The sequence below is a fragment of the Nicotiana attenuata genome, unplaced genomic scaffold (genome assembly GCF_001879085.1).
Source record: "Nicotiana attenuata strain UT unplaced genomic scaffold, NIATTr2, whole genome shotgun sequence".
NCBI lineage: Eukaryota > Viridiplantae > Streptophyta > Magnoliopsida > Solanales > Solanaceae > Nicotiana > Nicotiana attenuata.
This window is the reverse complement of record NW_017674927.1, coordinates 8,744-19,063: the sequence shown is the minus strand read 5'-3', so window position 1 is coordinate 19,063 and position 10,320 is coordinate 8,744. Positions and strand designations below refer to the sequence as shown.

Below are 10,320 nucleotides of genomic sequence, written 5' to 3'. Positions count from 1 at the left end.
ATATATATATATATATATTGCATTTTCAATTTGCCCCTCACGTTGGGTAAAAGCTTAAAGCAAATTAAAAGGGCAAAGACAAGAGAATTTATGGGTAATAAGTATACTATTATAGTATATTGTATACTATTACAGCATATTGTTGCAGTATATTGCATATTATTACAGTATACTATAACAATATATTGTACACTATAATAGTATACTGTTGTAGTATAACTATATACTCCTACAGTACATTGTTGGAGTATAGCTATATACTCCTACAATATATTGTATACCGTAGCAGTATACTATTGGGTAGTTGTGTTCTTCTTCGATTTTCAACTGAAAATTTTGATCTCAATCACCTCAAATCAGCTCCAAATGCTATCAAATTTCAGTATGAACTTCCAGAAGGTATTATAAGCAATATTTAACAGCACCCACTTTGAATCAAACAAGAAATCTTCAAAAACAAAATTTTTAAATTCAAGAGCTTCAAGCCCAACAATGGTGAATATTCAAATACAAATAAAAGCTAGTACATGGGAGTACTGGTTTTCTTCAAGTTCATACGCAAACTTTCCCCTAATGATAATGGCTGCAAGTTTTAGACATAGGCTAAAAAAGTTCTTAAATTAAAGCAGGTCTAATAGTAGAATACTAAAAGTGAAGTTATTATAATAAAACTAAAAAGTAAAGTAAAGAATTCTAACTCTCTTGACATGAGGGATTAAAAACTGGACGCATTTGAAATTAAGGAGCCCTTTATTGCGGTTGGTGAGGCAGTGCGAATATAATAAAGGGTGGGTAAATAATTTGAGCAGCATGGGTAGGAGAACTAAATAATTTGGGCATGGACATTAAAGGGTAAATAGTTTGGAATTAATGGGTAAAAAGTGAGATTTTTTTTTTCAAAAACGTGTTTGTCCATGAAATTTTGCAAGTTTTTGTAATTTTTTCGAAAATGAGTTTTTCAAAAAACAAAAAGTGTTTTTTATCACTTTTTCAACATTTTCAGAATTTTTTATTTCTCCACTCACAAAAGTACAATATTTTTCAAGGAAATGCATGTTCAAATTTCAACTTAACTCTTAAAATTACTTTGTTTTTTTGTTGAAATTACAATTTTTATGTCCAAACGCCTACTAAATATACGAGCCCCATTTTACTATCATGAATATATTTTCTTTTTTTCTTATTGTCATGAATATATACCATCTGTTACTAACATCTTTAATCCTTTTTCATCCGTCAATAAAACAGCTATCCCTTCGACTGTTCTTAGGGGACGTTTGGTAGAGCGTATATATTAGTAATGCATGAATTAGAGATTAATAATACCAAAGCTAATGCATACTACCAAACGACCCTTATAGTTAATTACCATAGGAATAATTCACCTACAAAGGTTAATCCCCTAAAACTATCTGATATTTACACATAGAATATACAAATATACATTACACTTTTTGACTTCTCGAGAAAAAGAAAATGTTTGTTTTATTATTTTAAAAATCCTCTTTAAGTTGTTCTGCATCTGAGTTGGCCTTTGCCTGTGCTTTGCTAGATTTGTGCTGTTATGCAAAAAGAAACATATCCTTGTGTCTTGTAATTTGCCTTCATTTCAAATGTTGGTGTCTCTCTTTCTCAGTCTTGGAGCATATTTAATCAAAAAGGTGCAATCTTTCTTCTTCTGTTGCAATTATTGAATTTCTCTCTCTTCTTCAACAAGTGTAAGATTGAATGATGAATTCTTGGAGTTTGTTTATATTGGTGTTGGGATTTTTGTGTGTGTCTGGGTTTAATCCATCAGATAATTACTTAATAGACTGTGGATCCACTAAAGATACTAATGTTGGTAATAGGGTTTTTGTCTCTGATAAATCAGCTTCATTGTTTCTTTCAACTGCTCAAAATATATTAGCTCATACCCCTTCAAACTCAATTTCAAAGGCTAATGATTCACCTCTATATCAAACAGCTAGAATCTTTACTTCAACATCCAGCTATAAATTCCCCATTACTAAAACTGGAAGGCACTGGATCCGTCTTTACTTTTACCCATTTGAGTACAAAACTTATGATTTGAGCTCAGCAACTTTCTCTGTTTCCACACAACAGATTGTTCTCCTTGGCAATTTTAGTCCTAAAGATGTTTCCTTTAAAGAATTTTCTGTGAATGTAACGACGAGTGATCTTGTAATCATATTCTCTCCTTTGGCTGATTCAATTGCCTATATAAATGCCTTGGAAATTGTCTCTGTACCCGATAGCCTTATAACTGATGACGCGTCCACCTTTGATCCACCCGGTGTATTCAATGATATGTATGCACAGGCGTTAGAAACAGTTGCTAGAGTTAACATGGGCGGGCCCGCTGTGTCGTTTGAAAACGATACGCTATGGCGAAGTTGGGTTCCTGATAAAAGTTACCTAATACAGCCAGATTTCGCCAAGTCCTTGTCAAAGATTGGATCTGTAAAGTACACTCCCGATGGAGCAACATCAGATATTGCACCACCCACTGTGTATGGTACGTGCACTAAGATGAATGTGGATGCTTCTGGTAATGATGCCATTGCTAATTTTAATGTGACGTGGGCGTTCAATGTGGACAGAGGTTTCCAGTATTTCATTCGCTTACACTTGTGCGACATAGTGAGTACAGCTGCTAATCAGCTGTTGCTTAATGTTTATGTTGATTCCTCGAATGCTGCTTCTGATTTTGATCTGAGTTCTAAAGTTCAAGGCAGATTGGCCACCGCATATTACATGGATTTTGTTACACCACCAGCTAATAGCAACAACCTTAGCATTAGTATCGGCCCATCTTCAAAGAGTGCTTATCCAGATGCCTTTCTAAATGGATTGGAACTGTTGAAGTTGAATAATACTCAGGGCAGCCTTGCTGATATGGCCTCTGTTCTTCCGTCCACAAGCTCGGGCTCGAAAAAAAATATCGGAGTCATCGTTGGTGTGAGCGTAGGTGTAACACTTGCTTTGCTCATGGTTGGTATTTTGTTTTGCATGCACAGAAGAAGAAAGCAGGAACAATTTCGCTTGTCAAAGATGTGGATTCCTTTGTCTATTGGCGGTGGCACGTCTCATACTATGGGAAGCAAATACTCGAACGGGACAACCATGAGTGCAGTTTCTAACTTGAGTTATCGCATACCTTTTGCAACCATGAAAGAAGCAACCAAAAACTTTGATGAGAGTTTGGTCGTTGGGATAGGTGGATTTGGAAAGGTATTCAAGGGTGTTTTATACGATGGTACAAAGGTAGCTGTTAAGAGGGGTAATCCCAGCTCCCAACAAGGTCTTAGAGAGTTCCAAACTGAAATAGAGATGCTCTCTCAGTTTCGCCATCGTCATCTTGTTTCATTGATTGGATACTGTGATGAAAAGAATGAGATGATTCTAGTGTATGAGTACATGGAAAACGGAACCCTCAAGAGCCATTTATATGGTTCAGATATGCCGAGTATGAGCTGGAAACAAAGGCTGGAGATATGCATTGGGGCTGCCAGAGGTCTGCACTACCTTCATACCGGCTACGCGCAAGCAGTTATACATCGTGATGTCAAATCCGCAAACATATTGCTTGATGAGAATATGATGGCAAAAGTTGCTGATTTTGGACTATCTAAGGCAGGACCTGAGCTCGATCAAACCCATGTTAGCACGGCGGTGAAAGGGAGCTTTGGGTACCTAGATCCTGAATATTTCAGAAGGCAACAATTGACGGAAAAAAGTGATGTTTACTCTTTTGGTGTTGTTCTGTTTGAGGTTCTTTGTGCTAGGCATGTCATTGATCCATCTCTTCCGAGGGAGATGGTCAATTTAGCTGAATGGGCGATGAAGTGGCAGAAGAAGGGACAATTGGAGCAAATCATAGATCGGAATCTTGCTGGAAAAATAAGACCAGATTCCCTCAGGAAGTTTGGAGAAACAGCAGAGAAATGCTTGGCTGATTATGGCGTCGACAGGCCTTCAATGGGTGATGTGCTATGGAACTTGGAGTATGCGCTTCAACTTCAAGAGGCTGTAATGCAAGTTGATCCTGAAGAAAACAGTACAATTATCATAGGAGAGCTCTCTCCTCAAGTGAATGATTTCAGTCGTGTTGATGCCAATGCTTCTGCTGTGCAGTTTGAAGCGTCAAATCTGGATGATCTATCTGGAGTTTCCATGAGTAAGGTTTTCTCACAATTGGTTAAGTCTGAAGGAAGATAAACAACTGAAGACGGTATATATATTGTGCTTAGCTCCTCACTTTATTCCACTTTTTGTTCATTAATCATGCGATGATTGATTTTTTTTTTGTCATAGTTTGTTCTATGAATTGGTAAATTTTACAGAAAAGTCACTTCCACGTCTGGACACTTTTTACCTGTCTTTTGATCTATAGTTTTGTATTTACTACATGGTTTTGAATATATTTTTGATGTGTTAAATCACTCTTGGAATGTCATGTTTAAAAGAAAGAGGCTTATGAAATCATAAAAACAGTTATGAGCCTTTGGGAGTCCTTGAAAATAGACCTGATCTCCAAAAGCCATTAATTTCTATCCTACATTTTCATCTTGCAATTCCCAATCCATTAATCAACTACACCTCAATCACAAATTAATCGGGGTCAAATATGGACGAGTGCATTTGGAGGTCTAGGTATCGCATGGTCAAACCATCTCAGTCAACCTTTTCTCATTTTATGCTTTGTGTGCTACATGCACCTCTCTCCTATGCTATTGTTTCTATTTCTGTTTACTTTAGTATGTTCAAATGTCCCTCTTTAACAGTCGCATTTCAACAGTACTTATCTTGTGGATACGATGAACCTTAGAGGTCTCATATTTTTGGTTTCTCAACTATCTTTAGTACGTATCTTATATATATGACACTCCTGTAACATTCAGTCATTTCAACCACTTTAGTTAATTTTGGATTTTCCAATTTTATGCATCATGCCACTTTTCTGAAAAAACTTGGCCTATATATCTGAATTAATTACATTTAGGCACCAGCATCCCGTCTTCTGGAACAAAAAGTTCATAAACAAGATTATTGAAATTGGCATTGCACATAACTTAAAACTGTTACCTCTCAGAAGTTTACGGCCTTTATTCTCTGCATGTTTGATGGAGTTTGAGGTACTGGATGATAGTGCAGAAGTGACGCTGCAAAATAGTATTCCTATTAAGTAAAGTGAATTGAGACTTTAAAGTTTGATGTTGTGTCCATCTATTTCATTTACTTGCCGTAGGAATGGCAAGAAATATGGCTTACTGAAAACATGGCTTACATTTGATGCTTATATTTTTCAATATTTTACCGTATGTAGATGTAATTTTCACACTCTTGAAAAGGTGCTGACAACTACTAGGTTTTGTGAGCTTGCATGACTCTTCAGGGGATCACATTTTATACTTGTATTCTCATCCATATTGTTGACTGTTTTAAAGAATGATGGTTGCGCAGATGAGTGAAGGTGTTGGCTAAAAAAAAGCTTTATATGGCGGAGCTTATATTTTTGAGTTAAGCATCATGTAAATTTTTTTTGTCATCATACTATTTAGACGTGACCTATTTTGCATGGCTCCAGTCTGACATAATTTTCAAGGAGTTAGTTGTATTCAGATCCATGTTAAGTTCCTCAGAATATCAAACCTTACTTGTATTGTTTACGTCCTGACAGGGAAAGATTACCTCAATTTGCCCTTAAACCTTGTCACTCTTCTCTTTATCCATCCTGCAGTTTTCTTGCGGATGCAGGTCATGTTTGTCTCTTTATCTCTGACTCTGAGTGATAATCGCCGAAAGGCAGATTGCTAATCTATTCACTGTGGTGATTTTGCAAAGTTGTCTGATTTATGTTCAGATATCATAAGCATATTGTGATTTAGGTTCAGGTATCATTTTCTGGTGATTTTAGGTTCTGATCGGGCTTCCAGATTGCCTCAATTCTCCTTCTCTACAAGTGACAAAGATGAGGGTACAGAAATGGTTGTTACTGTCAATTATCAACAACAAAAATTGGGAAAAAAGGTTGGAACTTTTACCATTGATCTCTGCAATTCTCAAAAAAATTTCATGACAAGGCTGCAAATGATTGGCGCAGATTGCTAGAAGATTATCTGTTGCAATATAGTACTTTATATATTTTCACTTATCCGAAAAAATTGCAGTTTATATGTTCTGAATTTAGCACTACAAATGTCAAATAAAGTGATTACTCCTATTGAGGAGCGTGATCTGTTTATGTACACCTTGCAATCGAAAGTTTCAAATGCGTCTAGTATTGACACAGCTTATATGCTTGCCCTAAAGGATCTTTACAATTTGAATAGAAGATATGCATAGTTTCTTTTATGTGCATAAACAACATCTACAGCAGTAACAGACTTTCTCCCAGCATGCTCAGTGTAATTCACAGGCACAATGTATAAGCCTTCTGAGAGTTACTCTAGAGAATAAGAACCAAAAGTGAAGTGTAAAAATCTGCAGTTATATCTTGCTCCCTTCACCACATTCACTTCATGGGAAACAAATGCAATCCACCTATGAAAAGCTGAAATGACCTGAGAAAAAATCAGTTAACAGGCCAATTATCCAAGAAGAAACAAAGTGGTAGCTGAAAGTCAAAACTAACCGCAGAAAATTGCATATTGTATTTACAGGTTACAGGAAACCAAGAATGTGCAGCTAAGATTTGGGATTCTCCTCATGTGCATTCTCTACGAGCCATAAGGCATGTGCAATATTACGTATTTTAGACCCAAGATTGAGCACCATAGCTGCTTATAACAACGTACCAAAAAGAATGCGACAAGTTTATATACCTCATTCGTGCTCCCATCTTTCCCACTGCCATCTTCAGTGGATGTGTCCGTTTACTTTAAGGAGAATAGGGCACTGAGCCAACCTTAACAAAGTTACTAAACTAGCCACTTCACCTTTATGCAAACTAAAATACTGGACTAAGGCAAAAATATACATGAACATGGTCCAGCTGTACCAATCAGAACAAGATCAAATACAAGTTGTATTGGGAAAATTGAGTTTACTTATTAAAGTAGTATGAAGATGACGTGTCGTGACACGTAGACTGGTCAAATGGTCAAAGAATTTCAACTAGCCAAGAGGCACGAGTAGCAATGGATGCGAGCAAAGGCAAAGGAAGAGGCATGGGCAGACATTCAAAGGATTCAGCGCCCATACCTATTCAAGACATTTAAATTCAAGAATCAAGAAGAATCAAGGGAATGAATTTGATAACACATGAGAGTCCAAATACAGTACTTAATAAGCCTTAAATGCTAAAAACGTTAGAGAATCTGTCTTGAATATAATGATTATGTAATGTAGCATTCAATGTCATTGATTGCCCATAATGGCCTTGTTATGACAAAGGCAAGACATATATCTCAAAAATAGCTATAAAAAGGAGAGGGCTGAACAATTGTAGGGACACGAAAGATCATCTGAATATACTTTGGTTTTACTTGTTTTATTCAATTATATTCTGGCTATCCAAATTACTTTCTTTTATACATTCTTGCGATTATCAGTAACCCGTGTTCTTCTAAATTATAACTTTAGTCAAAATTCCATTTTTTGGTTAAACAAATAGATTCCGTTACCGGGAATCTGATAATCCATTTTATTTTAGCCTAACTTTCCTTGTTGCATCAACCATGTCGAACAACAATGACAACATTCAAGGAAACCAAGAAAATCAAACAACCCAGCAACTTCAGGGAGATCCACAGAACAACAACGTACTGATTCCTTCTCTACGAGGCTCTCCACGGCGGTCTCGTGAAGGCACTCCTGATGGGTCTCATACAGATGGACAAGCTCAATTCGAAAATGTTGAAACTATGGATGAGGCTTTGCAAAAACTTATTGCCTCACAAGTCAATAAAGCTCTTCAGGCTTTTGTTAGCCAATTACCTGCTGCACCACCCACACCCACTCCAAATAACAACACTCTGGAGAACCCTCGTTCCGGGCTCGTTAATTCAAGTAGTGGTGGAACCCCCAGCGAATCACAGGAGGGAGAACCAGGTAACTTAGTTAATTCTGATTTACAAAATTTAGTACTAACATTGCAGAAACAGCTCAAGGAGCAAAGTGATCGCATAGAGCAAATACCCGGGGTGCCACATGTGATCAAAGGGGTAGATATGGATAAATATTCACAATAACCCTGGAAGCCAAGTGCTGCTCCCCTTCCAATCCCAAAGAAATTCAAAATGCCTGATATACCAAAATACGATGGAACAACAGACCCACGAGACCACATGACTGCATTCACAACAGGCGTAAAAGGCAACGATTTGACTAAGCAGGAGATTGAATCAGTATTAGTCAAGAAATTTGGTGAAACACTCACTAAGGGTGCACTAACATGGTATTCTCTTTTACCCGAAAATTGTATAAATTCTTTTGCTGAGCTTGCAGATTCTTTCATCAAAGCACACTCGGGAGCTCAAAAAGTCGAAAAAAGAATGGAAGATATTTTTAAAATTAAACAAGGGGACTCAGAATTGCTTAGGGAATTTGTGGACAAATTCCAGCGTGAAAGAATGACATTGCCACATGTACCAGATAACTGGGCAGCTATAGCTTTCACAAGCAATTTGAATGAGAAAAACTCAGAAGCTACGAGGCGACTCAAGGAAAGCCTTCGTGAATTCCCAGCTACAACATGGAATGACGTTTACAACAAATATAGCACAAAGTTGAGGATTGAAGAAGATATTATTTCACGACATCAAAAGAAGAAAAGGTAAGCTCAAGACGGGCGGAAAACGAAAAAAGGTCCGGTAAAAATAGGTACGAGCCATACATGGGACCTGCGGGAAGAGACTCACAGTCAAAACAGGACAATCAAAGGTACGATCACAGATCACGAGAATCATCATCTAGATTTGGGAATGACCGAAGCACACGTGAATCACGAGATGATGATAGAGGTCTAAAGGCAAGGTTTGGCGGTTATAATTTCAATGTGAGCATGAACTCGTGGCTGTTTTAAGAAGCATGGGAGATAAGGTTCGATGGCCGAAAGAGATGAGATCGAATCCAAACAGGCGCAACCCTGATCATTGGTACGAGTTTCACAATGACCACGGGCATAAAACGACAGACTGCAGATTTTTACAAAGTGAAGTTGATCATTACTGAAACAAGGATATCTTACTGAGTTGTTCAGTGAGAAGGGAAAGCAAGCTTACATGAAGAATAGGCAGGAGCCTCCAAAACCACCTTCTCCCAAAAGAACTATCAACGTTATAAGTGGGGGTGAAGATATCAATGGCGTATCATATACTGCAGCTAACAAGATTTCCAAAGTAACAATTACCCACGGGAAGCGGCTGCGACATGTCTTGGAGGAAGAAAATATTACGTTCGATGATGCAGATGCCGAGGGTCTATTAACTCCACATAACGACGCACTCGTAATATCTTTACTTGTACATGACACTAATGTGAAACGAGTTTTAATTGATCCAGGTAGTTCCGTGAACATTATTTTGGTACGAGTACTACGCGAGATGCAAGCAGAAGATAAATTGGTACCAAAAGCGCATACTTTGTCAGGATTTGACAATTCCAGTGTTGTAACTGTTGATACCCAATTTTTCCCTAAGTTTTACACCCAAAATATTTCTAGAATAGCATATATGTGCATATATAAGCACACCCAAGAGTTTCGGTACTTCTCCAAATTTTTAATAATTTTTAAACCAATTTATTGCCTATTTTAATACAACAAAATCCAGTATTCATTTCCAAAATTATCATTTTTTGGTGAATAACTTATTTCATTCTCATATTTACACCAAAATATAATTAAGGTGATTTTTGGCACATTTTTACGAATTTATATGGTATTTTTAAAGCTAAATTGCATATAATTGCAATCATAGCCTATTTTACGATTAATAGTATTTTATAATTGTAAAATTAGTTCCAGTATTTTTCAATTAATATTTATGAATTATTAAGGGTTTCATTGCTTTTGATTTTATCCTAGAGTAATTTTCACTATTTTTATAAAATTAAACAAAGGAAAATTGGCTATTTAAATACTAGCCCCATCTATTTCAATTTTAGCCTCAAATTAGGTCCAATCTCAGCCCCAAATTCCCAACCCATTTCCGTTTAAACCTAACCCGCGACCCTATTCCAAATAACCCGACCCAGACCCTTTTTTATCCTGGCCGTTGATCTTTGAGATCAACGGCCCCTATTCGTCCCTTCCTTTTTTAATCAACACGACTACCCTAATTCCCTCATTTCTCCTAACCCGCCGCCCTCGAATCC

The 10,320-nt window shown here is 37.0% G+C and overlaps 1 protein-coding gene across 1 annotated transcript; it reads left to right on the top strand.

The window, feature by feature from the left end:
* The first annotated feature begins 1,503 nt into the window (after positions 1-1,503).
* Positions 1,504-6,251, top strand: LOC109219463 (receptor-like protein kinase HERK 1). Its single transcript, XM_019383922.1, has 2 exons — positions 1,504-4,234; positions 5,921-6,251. The coding sequence occupies exon 1, from the start codon at positions 1,729-1,731 to the stop codon at positions 4,219-4,221; it is 2,493 nt and encodes an 830-aa protein (XP_019239467.1). The 5' UTR covers positions 1,504-1,728; the 3' UTR covers positions 4,222-4,234; positions 5,921-6,251.
* The last annotated feature ends 4,069 nt before the right edge of the window (positions 6,252-10,320 follow it).

Excerpts from the sequence above, each read along its gene's own strand:
- LOC109219463 (XM_019383922.1), top strand. The coding sequence starts at position 1,729 with ATGATGAATTCTTGGAGTTTGTTTATATTGGTGTTGGGATTTTTGTGT.